The sequence below is a fragment of the Triticum aestivum genome, chromosome 6D (genome assembly GCF_018294505.1).
Source record: "Triticum aestivum cultivar Chinese Spring chromosome 6D, IWGSC CS RefSeq v2.1, whole genome shotgun sequence".
NCBI lineage: Eukaryota > Viridiplantae > Streptophyta > Magnoliopsida > Poales > Poaceae > Triticum > Triticum aestivum.
In genome coordinates this window covers 408,999,858-409,021,516 of record NC_057811.1, presented here as the reverse complement: position 1 = coordinate 409,021,516, position 21,659 = coordinate 408,999,858, and the positions used below count along the sequence as shown (strand labels likewise).

At 47.8% G+C, this 21,659-nt stretch overlaps 2 protein-coding genes across 2 annotated transcripts; both read left to right on the top strand.

The window, feature by feature from the left end:
• The first annotated feature begins 1,100 nt into the window (after positions 1-1,100).
• LOC123141781 (uncharacterized) lies at positions 1,101-3,265 on the top strand. The gene has a single exon (XM_044560857.1). The coding sequence runs from the start codon at positions 1,258-1,260 to the stop codon at positions 2,749-2,751; it is 1,494 nt and encodes a 497-aa protein (XP_044416792.1). The 5' UTR covers positions 1,101-1,257; the 3' UTR covers positions 2,752-3,265.
• A 2,225-nt stretch (positions 3,266-5,490) lies between these two features.
• LOC123142646 (uncharacterized) lies at positions 5,491-7,172 on the top strand. The gene is made up of 2 exons (XM_044561466.1): positions 5,491-7,075; positions 7,157-7,172. The coding sequence occupies exons 1-2, from the start codon at positions 6,183-6,185 to the stop codon at positions 7,170-7,172; spliced, it is 909 nt and encodes a 302-aa protein (XP_044417401.1). The 5' UTR covers positions 5,491-6,182.
• Positions 7,173-21,659: the final 14,487 nt, after the last annotated feature.

The window sequence follows — 21,659 nt, the reverse complement described above, 5'->3', positions numbered from 1 at the left end:
AGAAAAATGAGTATGTATCAGTCAATATATACATATACATGTAAATGAATGGTATCACCATAAAATTCATGCAAAAACGTGAGAACGGCTGTTCCGCTCAACCTTCTGTTTTTTTACTGTTTTTTTTAGAAACACATTTTGATTATATTTTTCCTCAAAAAAAAAAACCTTTTGATTTTATTTGAGAGGTATCTGCTCGACCTTTTTTTTGAGAAATACCGCTAGTTACGTCCTGCCTTACCACCTAGGCTAAAATATGGTTTGGGCTGACAATTGGCTATACGCACACGGGCCTTGAAGCTTGCCACTGGGCCAACTGTATGGAGCCCCACTCAGAAACGTCAACATCAGATTAGCTCCCTCGCATTGGCTGTCGAGCGAGTTCCCTGGAAAAAAAACACAATCGAGCGGAGCGCCACCGCGCTGCCGCCCCTTCTCCCGTGTCTCTGCCCCCCACCCCCCAGGGCATCCGGCAGGCGCAATGCACGACCCGGCCATCCCGCAGTTGTAGTTGCAGGCACAGTGCACGACCTAGCCATCCCGCTGCTGGACTGCCATGCCGCCGGCGCTGTGCACGACCCGGCCATCCCACCGTTGCGCTCGCCTAGTCAGTCGTTATCAGGAAGCACGGCGGCACCAAAATCTGGCAGCCACGGTCGCACACGCTGGGAGGTGGCACACTCCACACCTCCACGGCTCCGACGCACTGGCGCAGGAGATACATGTGAAGCCTGGAGCGTACCGTGGGTTGTGGAGTCCTCTAGAAGGGCGACTCGTTTTCAGGTTTGGCGGGAACAACTTGGGTGGCGAATCCAAGTGACAGGAGCCGTTCGATTTAATAGAGTTGACGGCTATAGATGAATCTACTCTGGAAGTTACGGGAAAAAGAAGAGAGAAGAAGGTAGATTCAAATATTTAAAAAAATGTGTACTATAGTAGTAGAGATATAGTAGTAGAGATTAAGCAGCGAGGTGAGCCGTTACCTGTCAGATCTGAAATTCCGCTGTGTTCGTTCGCGAGGCGGCCGTGCCAGCTCGGGACAACGAAGCTCTCGATCCGGCGTGACGCGTCCACAACAAACAAGTACTCAGTATCCTTCGCGAAGCAAGTTTCAATCCGACCACTATCAAAAAAAAAGTTTCAATCCGACCATGAATCCCGGTCAGGAGCCAACTCCTCTATACCCTATTTATTTGCCCTACCCAATCAACTGGCATATTACGTCTTCTACGATCCTAATCAAGCAGCAATAGATAGATGGCATCGCCGTCACTGTGGCCGGAAAAGCTCCTCGGTCCCATCATCGCCGGCCTCCGCGTGACGTGCCCAAGCGTTCCCTCGCCGCCGCCGCCGTGGTCCGAACTCCCACCCGAGCTCCTAGGCCTCATCATCGCCGGACTCCCGGACCCGGCCGACCGCGCCCGCTACAGCTGCGTGTGCCGTTCCTGGCGCTCGGCCCCCTACCCCGACACACGGCAGCTACCGTGGGTCGATGCGGTGTGCCGTTCCTGGTACTCCGTTTCGTCTCCCGGAACGCTGCTACCTTCGATCAGCGTCGACCGCTTACCAATATTGTCACCCCCGACCTCCCAACGCCAGCCACCACCATGGCGCCATATCTGGCGCTCGCTCTTCTCCCCGCGGCGGCAACATCCGTGGGTCGTGCTCCCGGGCGGCTTCTTCCTCGAAGACCTCCCTTCGGAGTTATCCGACGTCTGGCCGGAACCTATCGCCTCCTTCCCCGAGAACCTGCGGTGCGTCGGCTCCACCGGCAGCTGGCTCGCCCTCGACCGGACGGCCGGCGAGGGGAGGCATGCCTACTTCTTGCACAATCCTTTCTCTAGGGCAACCGTGCCGCTCCCGGAGCTGGACGCCGTTGTGGGAGATGTCTCCGAGTTGTTCACGATCCGCAAGGTGCTCATGCGGTCGACCCCTGATGACCTCATCGTGGTTATGACCAACAACAGGGATCTCCCTATATTTTTGGTGCAGCGAGGGAAAGGTGTGTTGTTGCCACAGCCGGAAACAGCTCCCGTGGACTTGGGCACCATCGTCGACATTGCCTTTCTTGGAGATAAACTCTATGGACTCACCATGGACAGCCTTGTCTCCCTCCCCATCACCTTTGATGATGTCCACGACATACCCATGGCTACTAGTATTGAGCAGGTCATCTGGAGCGACATTGATTATGCCGATGTAGTAGGCAATAATGACGACGAGGACGATAACGACACAGACGGTGAGGGTGACAAGAAAAACATTGGCGAGGTTGAGAATGGTAATGATGAGCTTCTTCTTAGCGAAGAGGACAAAGCCGAACAGCGTAATCACATCAAATTGATGTTAAAAGCTAGGGATGGCAAGGTAGGCCCCGGCTTCCGGTGTGAAGCCGACTATATGATCTTTCGGTACTTGGTCGAGTCATATGGGAAGCTTTTCATGGTGATTCGAGAAGCGGATAGCGTGAGATTCACTTACAAGGTGGAGCTTCTCGTGCTCGATGTCAATGCACCTGCATGGCTTCCGGTCTCCGGCGGTGGGCTAGGTGGCCATACGCTTTTTATCAGCAAACCCTTCAGCAAGTCTGTTTTAGCTCGTGGGGAGGTAGAACCAGACGCTATTTATTTTGCTGATTTTGGTGGTGAAGTCTTTTGCATGAAATCCTCACAGGCGAGACACATTGGTCATTTTCGGAGGGAGAGATTTCTTGACTTCAATACCACAACGTGGATCTTTCCTCCACACTAAACCAGTTTATGCATTAAGGGCGAACCGAGTGTAGCTCATAAGGTTAAGTTTCTTGTGGTGAACCAGCCCACCAAGGCACAAGTCCTAGACTTGGCACTGATGCTCGCATTTTTCTAGATTTATTTTAGACTTTTCGGTGATATTCGTTCATTGAGAGAAGACATTCCATTCGACTATGAAGTGTCTCTGGCGACTTTGTCAATTTCAAGATGTTTTGCCGGCTTAATATCTCGGAGGTGCTCATAGGGTTAGGTGTGTGTGTGTGTTCATAAGTGAGTGTATGTGCATGTATGTGAGCATTTGCGTGATTTTTTTGTGTTAAACAAACTTTATGTATTAGGTATCTTTTGCTTTAGAAAAACCATATTTGCCTCATTAGGTACATGCAGAGTTATGAGTAGTGGATGCTGATTTATTTTTAGGGTGTAAGTGTGTCACCGGAATTCAACTGTGTGCCTTTTGTCTATTACAATTGTGTCAAATATAGTTTACTCTTTATATTATGGCTCGAACGTTGGATACAACTAAGTATAATATTGTGATAGTTTTTTTGTCATACACTCCTATAAAAGTGAATGTTACGTTGGTAGAAGAATTGATTGGATGTCTACTGACCTGTGACCCTTGTCTTTCTTGTGGCATCGCGAAGAGCTTCATTTCTTCAAGCAATTCCTGCCCAGTTCCAGGATTCAGCTTCTAGCACGCAGTTTCCTGCATACGCAGATGATACCTCGCGGCTCATATGGAACTTCTTGGCAGACAGAACTTCTACATGGCAGGCAACGTAAGCTCTTGTACTGGAAAGTGCAGAAAATAACATGTCAAAATAATAATAAAGGAAAGTGCAGCAACGAAAGTGAAGTATGCGTAGGGGGAGAGGTGGAGGGTGGAGGCAAGTGTGTTGTATCAACAATCAGGTAATTTTCTTTGGTGGTGCACATAACCCTTCAGAAATGTGGAAATCAAATGATTGATGTTTGGTATTCTTTGTTGTTACGTTAGCAGTTTACTAAGCATTAAATGATGATTTATAAACTGATGAATTAAAGCATCTACTCTCTCCGTTCCTAAATATAAGTCTTTTTAGAGGTTTCAAATGGATTACAACATACAGATGCATATAGACAATTTTCTGAGTGTAGATTCACTCATTTTGCTCCGTATGTAGTCTGTTGTTAGAATCTTTAAAAAGACTTATATTTGGGAACAGAGGGAGTATAATGCAGCTAGTTTTGTATATCACCCTCAGCTACTAGTGAAGAACAAGCCAGGATACCTATATTGCTCTCTTTTTTTTTGACCATTTAGTTTAACCACATGCCATTCTTGTTTGAGCAATATGTTGTTTCCTTCTTACGAGTTACGACCTCCGTACCAAATATAAGACGTTTTCGCAGGCTATAAACTAGTCTAAAAACGTCTTATATCTTGATACGGAGGTACTATTTACTTGTCTGAAATGTGGTACTTTTGGTCGCTTGTTTTAGGTATGTTCTTCCAGCAAACTCCTCGGACCCTATGGGTGCCGCGGACCCCGTATGGACCGAGAGCTACTGGAACACCATCGGTCTGAGGGTCTACGCGGTGCAGTGCACGACCTCCGACAGGCTCATCCTTCTCACCGGGCTTGCTGTCACCGCGGCATCGTACCTCCGGGTGGTCATCGGCCGAGCGTACATCTCGAAGATCACAAAACGAGACTGAACCGTGACAGCGTGTAACATAGAACTTGTGTGTGTGTGCGCGCGCGCGTGTGCGTGCGCGTGCGCGTGCGCGTGCGCGTGTGCTAGACATGCGGACTGCATTTGTGGAGATGAGTACCGCCAGTGTGTGCGTGCGTGCTAGACATGTGGACTGCATTCAGTGGTAGTTTTTGTTGTGCACTCTTTCTTGCGACTTTACGGGTGATACCCAAAGCCGGAGTGGCACCACCTATCCACCACGGCAACCATCCGGCGAATTCAGGACCAGATTAACACAAGATGGAGGAAGGGGGCCATATCTCTGCTGCTCCTTACTCCTTCTGTTCGGAATTACTTGTCGCGGAAATGGATGTATCTAGACGTATTTTAGTTCTAGATACATCCATTTTCGAGACAAGTAATTCCGAACGGAGGGAGTACCTGCTGACAGATATGGCAGGAGCAGAAAAATGCACCTTTCAAAAAAAAAAACTGCCGTCTAAGAGGGACATTATCCGGAGAATCACCGACTCAATTCAGTTATGGAGGTTGACCGCCAGATGTATGGAGAGCCCCTTTCGGAGAACCGCCATGGGAGATTAGTTATAGACACGGTGAGGAGAGCCGATATGGCAATCCTCCCAAAGCCCCTTGGGCCAGTTTTGTTTTTCGGTTGTTCTTAACTCGATCCTAGGATCCACCTCATTTTGTATTCTCGTTGCTCTCTGCTAATGATCATGCAAGGCCAACAATTGCTGGATCTTTCAAAAAACATGTCATTACTGAATCCAACTTGTTTGCGAGGCGACTGTTTAATGCCAGCTCGGGACAAACGAAGCTTTCGATCTGGCGTGACGTGTTGTTCACAGCAAATAAGTAAGTACTCCGTATCCGTCACGAGTACTTAGCTCGTCACTGTCCTATCAAGTTTCAATTCGACCATGGGTCCTTGACTCGCTTCAATCAATCCCGGTCAGGATCCAACTTCTACAGTATATCCTATTTACTCGCCGGACCCAGCCAACTTGCAGATCCTAATCAAGCAGCATAGATAGATGACATCGCCGTCACCGTGGCCTGAAAACCTCCTCGCTCCCGGCGACGTGCAGTTCATGGCGCGCCGTCCCATCGCCGCCGCCTCCGTGGTCCGAACTCCCACTGGACCTCCTAGGCCTCATCATCGCCGGTCTCCCGGACCCGGCCGATCGCGCTCGCTTCAGATGCGTGTGCCGTTCCTGGCGCTCGGCCCCCTGCCCCTACGCACGGCAGCTACCGTGGATCGACGCGGTGTGCCGTTCCTGGCACTCCGTTTCGTCCTCTGGAACACAGCTCCCTTCGGTCAGCGCCGAGCGAGGTTTCTCAAGACCGTCTCCCCCAACCTCCCAACACCGGCCACCGTGGCGCCGTATGTGGCGCTCGGTCTCGGTCGTCCCTCCGCGGCGACAACAACCGTGGATCGTGCTCCCGGGCGGCTTCTTCCTCGACGAGCTCGCTTCAGAGTTATCCGACCGCGGGCCGGAAGCAGCCACCTCCTTCCCCGAGAACCTGCGATGCGTTGGCTCCACCAACAGCTGGCTCGTCCTCGACTGGACGGACGGCGAGAAAAGGCATGCCTACTTCTTGCACAATCCTTTCTCAAGGGCAACCGTGCCGCTCCCGGAGCTGGACGCCGTCATCGGTGATGTCTCGGAGCTGTTAATGATCCGCAAGGTGCTCATGTGATCGACCCCCGATGACCTCATCGTGGTTATGACCAACAATTGGGATCTCCCTATATTTTCAATCCAGCGAGGGAAGGGTGCGTTTTTACCACAGCGGCTAATGTACTGGGGCCTAATCATCGACGTTGCATTTCTTGAAGACAAACTCTATGGAATCACCAAGGATGAGGAACTTGTCATCATCCCCTTCACCTTTGAAGATGTCCCCAGCATACCCATGGCTACTCGTATTGAACAGGTCATCTGGAGCAACATAGATGACGCCGATGCAGCAGACGATGATGAGGACGAGGACGGAAACAACAAAGGTTATGTGGGTGATGAGCAAAACAATGGTGAGGCTGAGAAGGATAACGATGAACTTCTTAGCAAAGAGAACAAAGCCGGACGTCCTAATCACATCATGATGTTAAAAGCTAGGGATGGCATGATCGGCCCGGGCATCCAATTTGAAGCTGACTATATGATCTTTCGGTACTTGGTCGAGTCATGTGGAAAGCTTTTCATGGTGATTCGAGAAGCGAATGGCAGTAGATTTACTTACAAAGTGAAGGTTTTCATCCTTGATGTCAATGCATGTGAATGGGTTCCGATCTCCGGCTGCGGGCTAGGTGGCCAGACGCTTTTCATCAGCAAACCATTCAGCAAGACTGTTTTAGCTCGTGGGGAGGTCGAACAAGATGCTATTTATTTTATCGATTTTGGTGAAGTCTTCAGCATGAAATCCTCCAAGGCAACATATATTGGTCAATTTCGGGAGGATAAATTTCTTGACTTCAATACCACAACGTGGATATTTCCTTGCACTACAACTAGTTGTCTATTCACCAGGGACATTTTCTTCCGAAAAACTATATTTGCCCTGCTATGTGTACATGCAGATGGTGCGGATTTTCTTTTGGGGTCACCGCCAATTCAATTGTGTGTCTTCTGCCTAGGAGTATTACGGTTGTGTCATATTTATACTTTATATTATGTCAATTGAACATTGGATACAACCAGGTATGGTATATCTTAATCCAGTGAGAAAACACGGCTCTAAATAATGGGAAAATTATAACAATTTCTATATGCCTCAAATTCTTATGGAAGCCACAACTAAACTTGTCGTTGTTGCACCATCATAGGTCTTGTTGTGATGGATAACATCAAGAAATCCAACCAATGAAGTACCTACAAATACCTCACTGAATCGCCGCAACAGGCAGTTGGGCTAGTATGGCCAGGCAAAGTTGGTGATCTTGCTTGCAAAGTCTCGAATGAATAAGTTGTTAAAAAAGATGATGATGTCGCCTACGACGCACATGGAAGCACGCCAATAAATGTCATAGATAACCAACCCGTTGTCCATGAAGAACAATGGGGGCAAAATCTCCCAGACTACTTTGCAACGCCGCACGAAGTTGCTACCTCATTTTGTGAAAATGAATATTCCACCTTGGCGAGATTGAAGTAGGAGAATTTTTATTTGAGACGCCGCCGCCATATATCGGCATCAAGGCAACGTTGCCGCGACACCAGAACCTACTACTCAAATGATGAGAGACGAGAATCCCCTCCCATCCGCCCAACAAATGCAGAATTCTCAATCTCACTTTCCAAATACCGTGTGCGGAGACTGGATGAGAATATAGTGTGCACCATCGAATTACTATACCACGAATGAGTCATATATTAATTGAAATTGTTTTCTTTGTAATTATAATGATGGTAGTTAGACGAATAGTCAGCCATCAGCCTCGTGGCGAATCAATCAGTAGTGCATTTTACCTACCAGAATATTAGAACGAGCAATGGCCATGGCCAGAGCCAGGGGGCGAGGGAGTGAATTGCAAGAAACCACCACATTTAGGGCTTCTCTTGCAGAAAAATACCTGGTCCCTAATCTTTTGCAAAAGCCACCGCGCATTCAGTAATAGTTTTGCAGAGTGCACTGAACCTGTCATTTGGCGCGGTTGAGGGCGTTTCCGACAGGTGGGGCCCAATTTGGGTGACATGGCCTAACGGACGCGCGGACGGCGCCGTTTGGTCCAGACCGACGCGGTCTGGTCGCGCCGGACAGACCGCCCGCGCCCGACCACATCTCGCTCGCTCTTTTTGCTCTCACGCTCGCTCTCTCTGCTCCCACGCTCGCTCGCTCCCCTCCCATTTGCTCCTCTCCTCTCCGGTCGCCGCCGGCCGCCGTCCGCCATGGTGTCCTGGAGCGACAGTGAGAGCACTGACGGCTCCGGCATGCAGTACATCTCCTCCGATGACTCCCCTCTCAAGGTCAGAACCTTCTATTGCTCATTTCTGTTCTAGGGTTTCTAGGGTTGAACATTTGCTTGATTTGACAGATCCCAGCTACAATTGATGAGCCGTCGTTCGAGGGTCTTGCTGACGACTTGAATGTGATTTGTGAGCATGGGAATCCAGGGAGGAAGTATGTTGCATTTGAGGGGATAAGCACTGGTAGGAGGTTCATTGCCTGTGCCACTGAAGTAAGTTTTAAGTTGTGTTTGCAGCATTCCAATTCTTGTTCTAGGGTTTGTAGTTATTGTTCATTTTCTAGGGTTCATAGTTACTGTTCATGTTCTAGGGTTCATAGTTACTGCTCATGTTCTAGGGTTCATAGTTACTGAATTTAGTTCTAGGGTTCATAGGTACTGTTCTTAGTTGTAGTTTTCATAATTATTCATCATTAAATGAATCTGATTCTGGTACATAAACTGAATCAGCTATTTTAACTGAATCTGTAAGTAATGTCTGTAATTTTGAACTGATTTTTTCTTTTGTAGGGTGTTGGAAATTGTGGATTAGTGCAGTGGGTAGATGAGCATTGGCCAGAGCATCTGTAGAATGCTATTCATAAGCTGTGGCTTATGTATGAGCATAGCCAGCATGAAAACAAGATGGCATGCCTGGAGCATTCAAGCACTGTACACAATCTCACACAGCAGAAAAAAGAGTTGCAGGAGACATATGAGAAGCTTGTTGAAGATGTGAACAACCTCTTGGATTATAAGGATAGCCAGCCTGAGGTAAACCAGAAGAATGATGCTGAGAACATTTCAGTTAGTGTGGAAAGCAGCATGACAAAGGATGCTGAGATCAAAAAATTAAAGGCTGTTGTTGACCAGTTAAAGCAAATTCATGTAGCTCAAGCCACTGTCATTAGGAATTTGAAGTTCAACCATCTTAAAGAGAAGGAAAAGTTGATCTCTGATAAGAGGACTTTGGAGATTTGCTATGCTGACCTGAAGAAAGAGAAGGATAAGCTGGATTGTTGCATTGCTGAGCTGATGAAAGTGAAGGAGAAGTTGACCATGGAGAAGAGTACTCTTGCTTCCTGCATTGTTGAGCTCAAGACAGCAGGTGATAGCAACAAGAGGAAGCTTCACCAGATTAAGGCTATTTGTGATGAGGACTAAGTTGTGTTGCTGTCTGACCATGTGTGTCAATGATGTCTTTTGTAGTAGCTATGGAGGAAAGCTTGTAATGTGTTAAGCTTTATTGTGGTGAACTCTATTATTTCTGTAGCAATGAACCTTGGATTGTATGTTGTTTGTGAGAGTACTCTGTTTGTGATGAATTATCAGCTTGTATTAAGTTCAGTTTGTGATGAATTAACAGCTTGGATTATAGCAAGTAGATAGTGAACATAGATAGCAAGTTCATACTGCATAGATAGTCTAACATAGATAGAACTGACATAGATAGAACTGGCATACTAACATAGATAGTAGCTGCATAGATAGTCTGACATAGATACAACTGACATAGATAGAACTGGCAAACTAACATACTGACGAAACTGAACCTTTTCTTCTACTGACGAAACTGAAGACAGCATGTCACTCCTCCTTCTTCGGCATCTTCAGGCGTTGGGAGCGCCGCACGTCATTGTTGTTCACCGCCGCCCTATTCTTCTTGGCTGGCGCTGGCTCCACCACATCTTCACCGCCGCCCTCCTCTTCTTGCTTCACGACAACGAGCTCTGGGTTGTCGGCGACCTCCGGCAGCTTATCCACATCAATTGGGCTGTTCTTCTGCCCCTCCACGACGTCGAGGACGGGCGCCAGGAGCTGCACATCAGGCTCGTCATCGGAGGAGTCGGAGGAGAGTACGACGACCTCGTCCACCTCGTCGTCAGAGGAGTAGTCGTCAGTTTCGTCAGAGTTGTAGTCGTCAGAGGACTCGGCATCAGAGTCGTCGTCTGGCCCGAGGACCCATGGATTGTGCCTCTCCCAGTAGGTGTTGTTGATGGGGGCCGGGAGAGCGAGGACGGCGTCGGTGATGTCATCCGCGGCGTCCGGCGGCGTGGTGGATGAGCGATACATCCACCAACGGGCGCGCTGCCTGGGGTCGGGGGAGCGCTGCACCTCGCGCATCGCCCATAGGAGAATGGTCGCCGGCGGGACGGTGCGGCCGGCAGGGAAGGCACGCTGCCTTTCGGCAGGTGTCATCACCTTCACCAGGCCGCAGGCATGGTTACTCAGCATCGCCAGACTGGGGAACCAACGCGCGATTTCCCTGTACTGCGCGCACAGCTCCTGGTTGTTGCCGGCGAGCTCTTCAATGGCCAGCTGCCAGTCCATGGCGACGGCGGTGGGGGTGGCTGTCGGCGGTGGTTTCGACAGGAGAGAGGGGGAAGAGGAGTGGGCGGTGCGGGCGGCGAGTGGGCGGAGAGAGCGGTGGGTGGACAGGTATTAAACGGTGAGAAACCGAAACGACTAGTTATACTGAACGCACGTTCACCATGCTGCGGGCCGCAACGCACTCTCAACACAGTGCGTGCCTAACTAAATATAAGTAAAATAGCGGATGCTACTCAAACAAGATCACTAGCACTATCCCATTGGTATTGAACGCATGGTTACTACCCACTGGTCCTGGGTTTGAGCCCCAGGCCAAACAATTTTTGTGCAATTTTTTTTGGTTTTGTAAAATTAATATGTCGACGCCGAGGCACCCAAAATGCCCAAGTGGACCCATTTTGGGTTTGGTCGACGCCGAGGCACCCAAAATGCCCAAATGGACCGATTTTGGGTTTTGTCGACGCCGAGGCACCCAAAATGAAAACTAAGATCATCATCATATCAACACCATGAAAACTAAGATCATCATCATATCAACTATGAAACTATGATCATCATCACAACAACAGAATGAAAACTTCTTGAAAACATCATAACTAATAAGTTCATCATCATATCATCATAACCAGAGTACCATAGTGCATCACAACCATTAGGTACATTACATAGTCCACCACTTGGACTTGAACTAACTGGTTTCAACATGAAATTCTTAATATTCTTCATCACAAACTAGCCAAAACAGGCTGAATTAAACATGTTTCAACATGACATCACTTCTTGCTGCCTTGAGAACAATTAAACCATTCAGACATCTTGTATGATGGCTTTCTCACTCTTCCAGCACCTGACACTCTTGGTGGTATGAATGTTCTCTTTGCCCTTGACCTAGCAGCAGTAGCAGAAGATGAACTAGGCCTATAAGCAGCAGCAGAAGATGAAGTTGGCCTTGTTGGAGCAGGAGCAGAAGGAGCTGCCCTAGTTGCAGCCCTAGTTGCAGCTGGAGCTGATGGAGCTGTCCTTGGTGTTGCACTGGTTGTAGCAGGAGCTCTTGCCCTTGCTGCTGGTGCATCAACTCTCCTATTTTCCTGCAATGACAACATATAGACAGATTAGAACATAGTATTAAATATACACAAGATTTAACCTGCAGTGACAACATATATACACAAGATTTAACCTGGTGTTGGTTCCTTCTCATTGCTAGGGCTGGTTTCAGATTTTTGTGGCAGCCAGTGTACCTATGACCTGTCAAGTTGCAATTGCTGCAGGTTATTGTTGCCATCTTGAAGTATCCTTGGGAGCTGGCTTCTCAAACTGATTCCTTCTCCTCTTAGTCTGCTTCTTTCCTGGCTTGTCTCTGAAAACTGGTGGTTCTATGTCAGGGGTCCCAGTATTTGGCCATAGATCAGGCCCAGGCACAGGATACACAATTGGATTGTAGGCTGCTTGGTACATTGGTTTCTTGAAGAAATCACTAACAAAATCTTCTGGATGAAGTTTTGCCTTGTTAATTGCAGAAACACCATGCTTGCAAGGAACACCAGTCATGTCCCATTTGCTACACCCACATGTGTGCACTTGTAGATTTATTGCATATGTGCTTTCTCCACTGCTAACCTGGTATAGATCAGGTCCTGCTTTGATGGACTGACAGTATCTAGCATGGTGTTTTGCTTCTTCTAGCTTTTCAGCATATGTTGGGCATATCTGCCACTTGGCTGTCTCAGTCTTGGTCCTGTTTGCATTGAACTTAACTAGCAATTTAGTTCTGATGCCATCAACCATGGTTTTAATTGGTTTCCCTCTCACATCAAGTATCATTTTGTTGAAAACTTCACTAATATTGTTAACAACGAAATCAGTTTACAATTTTTGTCCATGGCATGTCTAGCCCATGTATGCTTGGGTATCTTTCTAAGCCATTTCCAAGCTGCCTCACACTCTCTTTTCATGCCTTCCATTGCTTGATCAAAACCATGCTCAGTATATGAATAACTAGCCTGATCCATATACTTCTTTAACTCTTCACCTCTAAAGCCAGCTGTTTGAAAGTTCTGATAAATATGTCTAAGGCAGAATCTTTGAGGGCAATTTGGGAAGACATTGTTTACGGCTTTAAGAAGGCCCTGTTTAAATAACTAGTGTTCAAAATATAGTATAACAACAAACAATTTGACAGTACTAAGCATGATAAAACTTCAGTAAATATAAGAATGATGATGTGTGAGGTACCTTTTGTCTATCAGATATGATAGTGTAGTTGCCATACTTCCCTGACTCACCACCAAGAGCATACTTGAGCTGGGTTAGAAACCAGGACCAGCTGGCAGTGTCTTCCTTGTCAACAATTGCAAATGCAATGGGAAAGATGTTGTTATTACCATCTCTTCCAGTTGCAGCCAATATTTGTTGCCCTGTTGTCAACTTAACAAAGCAACCATCAACACCTAAAACCAAACATAACACATTAGTACCAAACATAACCAAATGCAATGGGAAAAATGTTGGGAAAATAATTATACAAGTACCTATGAAGGGTCTGCAACCATTTAGGAAGCCCTCTTTGCAAGCATTGAGGCACATGAACAAGCCATGAAATCTAGGGTTTATGCTAGGATGAGTCTTTAAATGCTTTGTTGTAACAATGCATCTACTTCCAGGATTGGTATCTAGCACAGCTTGGAGGTAATCCCTTATCCTAGTGTATTGTGCCCTCTGATCTCCTTGGACAACTTTCTTAGCTGCTTTCCTTGCCCTGTAGGCCATGTGAATGGACACTTCAATTCCATGTGTTTTCTTCAAATTGTCCAATATTGCCTGGACTGGTGTGTTTATGTCAGACCTTAACTGTTGCTCACACTCATGTGCCAACCACCTAGTAGTCACTTTGGTGCTCTCTCCAACAGCAGGACAATTGTGGTACAAGTTCATTTTCTTTATGCAAAATGTCTTCTCATGTGCAATTTTGGAAGCAGCAATGAAAAAAGGACAGTCATCTGTACTGCAAACTACAATAACTCTATCTGAGCAGTTCCTATGAAATGAGTGGTTCCTGTTTTGTGAGATGTGAAATGTAAGCAGTGCCCTTCTGAACTGCTGCACATCTAGGAAACAAAGTTTCTTGACAAATTGTTCTTGTGGGTTTTCCCTCTTCTCATCATACCAAACCCTAACTTTATTCTTTTTGGCCCTGCTCTTCCTACCATTTGGTAGCTTAAATGCTGGAAGCTGAGCCCAATCATTCTCTTCCTGACTTAAGTCACCTGGGTTGCTCTCCTCATCAGACGAAGGTGCCCAGTCTTGCTCTATGATTCGATCCAAACTTGCATGGGATCTTGTTGTTGGCCCCTCCCCCCCTCTTACTTCCTCCTGTGCTGCTGCTACCTCTTGCACTGCTTCCTCCTACACTGCTTCCTCCTCTCAAGCCCTCATCTAGTGGCTCCTCCTGTCCTTCCTCTTCATCTCTTCCTTCATTCTCCTCCTCCTCCTCATCTGGTCCATATAGCTCTTCTACATCAGTGTCTCCTTCAAAGTGATATAGTGGATCATCCCTATGCCTCTTCATTGCCTCCAACCTAGCCAATATGTCCTCATCTTCTAGATCTTCATCCTCACTTTCACTATCAGTGAACTCCTCAGCAAGCAGCTGTGGGAGTTTTCTTTTTGCTGCCTTGTACTTCTCTCTTTGTATCTTATGACTCCTGTACCTCTGAATTTCTTCATTTCTTTTCTGCTCCATCATCTGCTCAATGTGCTCTTGCTCTTGGTCTGTCTCCATGAAATACTCATGCCTCTCATTACCATTGTCCAAAGCAAACTCAGGTTCACTTGGGCCCTTTTGCTTCAACAAACAAGAGCTCTCCTGTGTGTTCATTACTTGGACTGGCTGTGGTTGGGGTTTCACTGGACTGGGGAAAAGAACTCCTGAATTGTCTACCTCATAGACAACTGGTACACCTATTTATGACAAAGGAACCTGCTCTTCATAAGCATGACCAATGTTCAAATCAACCGGTCTAGGTGCATCACTTCTCATAACTGTAATGTTAACAACATTCTTTCCTTTACTAGCTATGTGATCCAACATTTCTTCCACCTTGTCATCATCAGTTAATTCTTCCATTCCTGACACCCCAGCTCCTGGATCTCTAACATAATACATAAAATCCCTTGAACTATAGCCTTCTACCTCTATTAGGGCAATGAGATTCCAGAAGGTTATGTCTGATAAACAGATTGTTCTTTCCAAGTTATCTCTGTCTAGGAAATGGAACCTCACTTCCCATTCTTCATCATCCAAGCTACAAATTCAGATAAAATGCATTTAATTTTGTTGTTAAGTAATTCATTTAACAATGTTAAAATTATTGTTAAGAGGTCTCATTGGTGGCAACAGAAATTCAGTTAACAGTGTTAAAATCCAGTTAACAGTGTTAAAAAATTCAGTTAACAGTGTACAGTGTTCAATAAATTCAGTTAACAGTGTTCACAAAATTCAGTTAACAGAGTTAAAATTGGTGGCAACAGAAATTTCTGATTCAATTTACAATACTAAAGTTGGTGAAAGAGAGTATTTGATCAAACAACAGACACAGAGGATTTGTGTCAAAGTACTCATGTTAAAATTAATTTCTGTGACACCAACAATCAGTTGACAGAGAGGATGTCATATAACACTAACCCTAATGCTAGAACCTTAACCTTACTACACGTACCCAAGAACACTAACCATAGAACACTAACCATAGAACCCTAACCCTAGAACCCTAACCCTAGAATACCAATCGGGGAAATGACAAAGAAGGAGGAGGATGACTTACTCCACACCGCCGAAGGACGAGGCAAAATGGTGGCTGCCCGTGGGATTGGCCTTCACCGCCTGGGTGAATGCAGTAGCCGCCGCGTATTCCAACGACTTTGGCGGTGAGGGCGGTTGGGGAAGAGGCAGCGCGCTCGAGGGATAGGAGCTCCCGCAGTACTCCGTTGGATCTCCAGCACCGCCGCCCGGAGCATCCCCACCGGCAGCAACTCCACCGTCGCCGTCCACGCCGCCAGGTTTCGTCGTCGCCATGGATTTGGAGCTGGAGGGAGAGGTCTGGTCTGGTCAAGTGCGGGCGGTCAGTCTGTCCGGCGCGACCAGACCGCGTCGGTCTGGACCAAACGGCGCCGTCCGCGCGTCCGTTAGGCCACGTCACCCAAATTGGGCCCCACCTGTCGGAAACGCCCTCAACCGCGCCAAATGACAGGTTCGGTGCACTCTGCAAAACTATTACTGAATGTGCGGTGGCTTTTGCAAAAGATTAGGGACCAGGTATTTTTCTGCAAGAGAAGCCCCAAATGTGGTGGTTTCTTGCAATTCACTCGGGGCAAGGAGATTGATCTTGTGATGGCGGCAGTGGCGGCTCTAGGAGTTGGAACCAACGATGTTGAAGCTACATGTGGATGCATATATGTAACACCCCGGATGTAACTTTCCATATTTGTAACTCCAACTCTTGCCATTTTCGGCAATGTGCTATGATATTCCCTCCGTGGTTGGGTTTCGTTTTCGTTTTGCTTTTTGTTCATGTCATGCATCTCATATCATGTCATCATGTGCTTCTCATTTGCATACGTGTTCGTCTCATGCATCCGAGCATTTTCCCCGTTGTCCGTTTTGCAATCCGACACTCCCACATGAACCGGCGCACCCCTCTTGTCTCTTTTCGTGAGCGGGTGTTAAACGTTCTCGGAATGGACCGAGGTTTGCCAAGTGGCCTTGGTATACCACCGGTAGACCACCTGTCAAGTTTCGTTCCATTTGAAGGTCGTTTGATGCTCCAACGGTTAACCGGGTAACCGCAAAGTCCGTTTGTGTGTTGCAGCAAAACCCCCCTCCAAACAGCCCAAAACCCACCTAAGTCCCCTCCATGCTCTCGGTCGTTCGATCACGATCGTGTGGGCGAAAACTGCACTCCATTTGGAGTCTCCTAGCTCCCTCTACCTACAAATAGGTGATCCCCCCGAAATTCTTCTCGCAGTCCAAACCCTAACCCCGCTCCTCCGCGCCGCCGGACGCGTCCACTCCGCGCCGGACGAACCCGCCGCCGCGCCCGCACCAGTCCCGTGGCGCCACGTGGCGCGCCGCCGATCCCCGCGCCGCCGGCCCGCTCGGCCCCCGCGGCCCGGGCCGCCGCCCCGCGGGCGCCCGAGCCCCGCGCCGCCGCCCTCCGCAGGCCATCCGGCCGCCCGCCTCCGCCGGCCACCGCGAGGTCCGGCGACCTGCCCGGCGCGCCCCGCCGCCGCACATCGCCTCCACCGGAGCTCCCGCCATCCCGCGCCCCGGCGAGCTCCGCCGCCCGTGCCCGCCTCCCCCGACGGACCCGGCGACCTCCTCCCTCTCCGACGCCCTTCCTCTCCGCCCCGACCCCGGCGTCCTCGAGCCCGATCCAGATCCACGGTTGACTTTCTCCCCTCCCCTCGATTTCTCTAAGTCCTGAGATTTTTACAATCTGTGGCTCTGTTCTTCATGGCATAACTCCTTGCATACTGCTCCGTTTCTTGCGTGTAATATATCGAAATGTTTATTACGAGATGCTCTTCATTTTGTTCCATTATGCCATGTTCATTTGAGTCCATCTTGATGCCCAAATCTCTGGTGCAAGAATGCTATATGATGTTTACTGCTGTTACCTATCAGAACTTGGTGATTTGTTATTTTTGTTGCAATTGATGTGTGCATCTTATGGGCATGAGCTCTACAGGTGTTTTGATCTATGCCACGCCATCTTTACAGAGGTGTATGCCATGTATTTTTGTGATCTATGTGATGACTAGCATAAGCATGCAAACTAGGCTTCGTGATGTTTCTGTTTTCAGGGACTTAGGATTTTCACTAAGTCTGTTACTGCTGTTATTTTGTTGCCATGTGTCCATGTGTCTACAGTGAGATTCATGCTTATTTTGAGTTGTGCTCTATCCATTCATGCCCCTGTTTGAAATTATGGAGTGTCATATCATGTCTTAATCTTGCTATACTTTTGCTATAAAATATTTCTGGCAGAATGTTAACATGATATTCAATTTTGCCAAGCACTACTAGAAAAAGGCTTACTAGTGGCGCACCAGTTTTGCCTACTAATGGCGCACTACTGGTGCGCCACTAGCACCACGCCACTAGAATATTTTAGTAACAGGTGCGCCATTAGTATCTGGTATACTAATGGCGCACCACGGGTGCGCCATTAGTATCCCACAGGTGCGCCATTAGTAACTGGTATACTAATGGCGCACCAGATGGAAGTGCGCCATTAGTAGCATTTTTTTGAAAAAAAATCATTTTTTTCTTAATCTCAGGTCACTATTTCACATATGAGATATCCAACACATATATATACAACAAGCATCCATATAACAATCATATCCAACACACAAGTTTCATCATATATACATACATAGCCAACACATAGTTCCATCGTTACATATTATAAAAGTTTCACATTGTTCATCCAACATCGTTATCCATCCAACACCATATTACAAAAGTTTCACATAGTTCAGTTCTCATTGTTCTTCTCCTTCTCCTTCCTCAGCCTGATGCGCCAAGAGCGGCGAGGCGGTGGAGGCAGCTGTGGGATGTAGTCTTCTACCACAATTGGCGTGGTCATGTCGCCCAGCTGTGGGATCGCCGGCGCCACCACCGGTGCGTGGTCATTGTCAGGCACCACCACCATCGTGAGGCCACCTTCAGGCAGGACGGGCACGACCATCGCTAGGTCATCCTCAGCCACCACCATCTCTTGCCCATGGTCAACCACCACCATCTCTTGCCCATGGTCAGCCACCACCATCTCTTGCCCTTGGTCAGCCACCACCAGCGCTAGGTCATCCTCAGCCTGATGCCCATCGTCATCCTGCAGCGGCCCACTCTGCTCCTCTTCTCCCCCACTCCAGTCCGGATCATCCTTCTTGCTGTCTTTGCTGCTGCCAGAATCGCTGCTGCTTTCGCTAAAGCCAGAATCGTTGTTGCTTTTGCTACAACCATAATCGCTGCTGCTTTGGCTGTAGCCAGTGTCGCTGCTGCTGCTCCCATTGCCTGTCCAAATGCAACAATGGCCGTTAACAATCGATGTGAGACAAAGCCAAATGTAGAGGAATAAGAAGAGGCAGAACGCACTGGCATCTTCGTCGTCAGTGTAGCGCATGCGACACATAGTCGTGTTGAAAACCTTCACGATGAGCATTGTGGCGTCATCGTCGTACCTGAAGAGAAGAAAGTACCCGGTCCGTAGGTCGTAGGCACTGTAGAACTTCTCCCAGCCACGGCACAGGTACATGTGGCCCTCCTCGATCACCAACTCCACGTCCCACAGCCTGCGAACCCCGCTGCCGGCCTGTCGGAGCTTCACATTATGTGGCGGATCTTCACCCAACATGTTCATAAAAGTGTCAGGCAGCCTCTGCAATTTGGGACAAGGAGTGATGTAGCAAACAACAGAGTTATCATAATGAGATGGGTGAAGGGGAGATCTCTCGTTTTATATACCTGCCTCGTGGCTGATACTGAAGTCCCAAGTATGATACTGAAGAACTCGAAAGCATCCAACTCGTACTCCGGTGAGGCAGAGCGGCGGTGGCTGCTTCCCCCCATCTCTGATAAGCAGCAGAAGAGACCAATTAGTACCAGGATTATACATCGACTAATTATACATCTGACCCAATTTATAAAACATGCGATGTATTCCACAATACAAAGAACAACTACCATTAATAGGTTGTTGTTTAGAAGGTTTCCCACATGTGTATCAGAGAACAAACATATGATCTAAGGTGAAACATTAGTGCCATGGTTAGTGGTAATTGGTAAATGCTATTTCTTTCTTTAGTCGATTTCATTTGCCTTGGTCTGAGAAAAAATGCTACAGTTAGGAAATGCAAACATCAGATTAGAAATTATGTAGAATAGATAATCAACTTTGCTGATTCCTAATAATAGACTTATTGATTGACATTTAGGATCAAAATGCAACCAATGAAAAAAGAAAACAGAGGATCAGAGACAAGCCATGTCTTGCATTGTTTCTATTTTTGTGTTTACGGAAGTACCTAATGGTATTTTTATGATGTTTTGCAGCTGGTGAAAACGTATGAAATTGCATTGTTTTGCAGCTGGTGAAAGAAGCACCTAATTGCATTAACACATGTCCAGTTCCAATAGAAATCTTGGGGTACATTCATGCTTGAGACCCATAACAGGAGCTTACTAGCATTAACACATGCATCAAGCACCAGCTGCATTGTTTTGCAGCTGGTGAAAGAAGCACCTAAACTACAATACCTTACATGTAAGCAGTGCAAAAGGAGATGAAGAAGATATCAGTTGCTAAACCCGACAGCAATTGTTACACCGCTTTAATATCTCTCAACACTTTCTAGTAGCAACTAACAACCTGTATCATCACATAAGGTTTGCCCTATTGAAGTTTTGCACGATTTGGAATATATAACAGTTAATGATGTAATATGGCAATGAAGCAATTGCATTAAAAAAACTAAGACATGTGGAAGAGTGGACATTGTACCTGTCAAGGGAGAGGATTGCTCTGCGACACCACCACTTCTCAAACTTGGCCTTCACAACACACTACATAGACAGATGTAAACTAAAATATGAATTCCTTTGCACTGGGATCATAAAACAAAATATTTAGAACTGAATCATATAGTAATTAATCACAATCTACAGGGCTGCTGCACTCTAATCTTTGCAAAAGAACAAAAAAATAACATTGTTTTAACCTAAACAGAAGTGCCAAATACTAAACAATGACCATTGTTGTTATACTAGTGAACTATCTGCTAGAGATTCTACACCCATACTGAAAGCAATGTACGAGGCTACGAGCTGCCACCTTTTTGGCGCACCAGGGAGCTGGAGTGGCTGGAGGTCGAGCTGGGCTGCTAGACGTCGACGGGGCGGATCTCGACTGCGAGGGAGTCAGTCCATGGTGATGGAGTCGGCGCTGGACAGGTGGGAGGGAATGGGGAATGGTGGAGAGAGGGCGGAAGGAGGAAGGAGGAGAGGTACCTGGTCGCCGGAGGGGTCGGGGTCGGGGTCGGCGAAGGGGTCGCGGTCGGGATCCGAGCTCTTCCGGGTCCTCGCTCGCCGCGGTCGAAGGAGAGCAGGGGCCGGTGGCGGAGGACGGCAGGGGCAGGCGGGATGGGCGCGTCGGGGCCGCGCTCACCGGCTGCTGCAGGGGCTGGAGGAGGCCCTCGCTCGTCGGAGGGAGGAGGAGAGGAAAGGAGCGGGCGGCGCGCGCTCGGCCGATCCCGTTCGGGGGGCGCGGGGGTGACGGGGGTGGAGTCCCGCGGGGGTCGGGGCGGCGGCGTCGAGGCAGCGCAAGGCCACAGCGGCGGCGGCGTCGCCGACGGCGTGCAGGCGCGGCGGACAGAGGGGGCGGAGCAAGGGGGCGGCGGCGTACGGTTGGGGTCGAGTGGATCTGGCGAGGGAGGGAGGGAGAGGCCACGCACAGTGCGAGGGGAACAAGTGGAGTGGGTTAGCAATGGCGCACCTCCCCTAGTGCGCCATAAGTACGTCGATTCTAATGGCGCACCGCCCCCTGGTGCGCCATTAGAATTTTGTTTTAATTACTAGCCCGACTGCTCAGGTTATATTTCCATCTAACCCTATCTCCATCAGAACACGCCCACTAGCCCGACTCGTCAGCACGCAGCACACACACTAGGAGGTCCTGGGTTCGATTCCCAGGCTCCCAAATTTTTGTTTTTATGCATTTAAAATGCTGTTTGATATTTATTTGTGTTTAAATATGTTCAAACTTGTTTAAATCATAACAGTAATATTTTTTTATAAAAACAGTAATAATTTTTATAAAAAATGCATTTAAAATGCTGTTTGATATTTATTTGTGTTTAAATATGTTGAA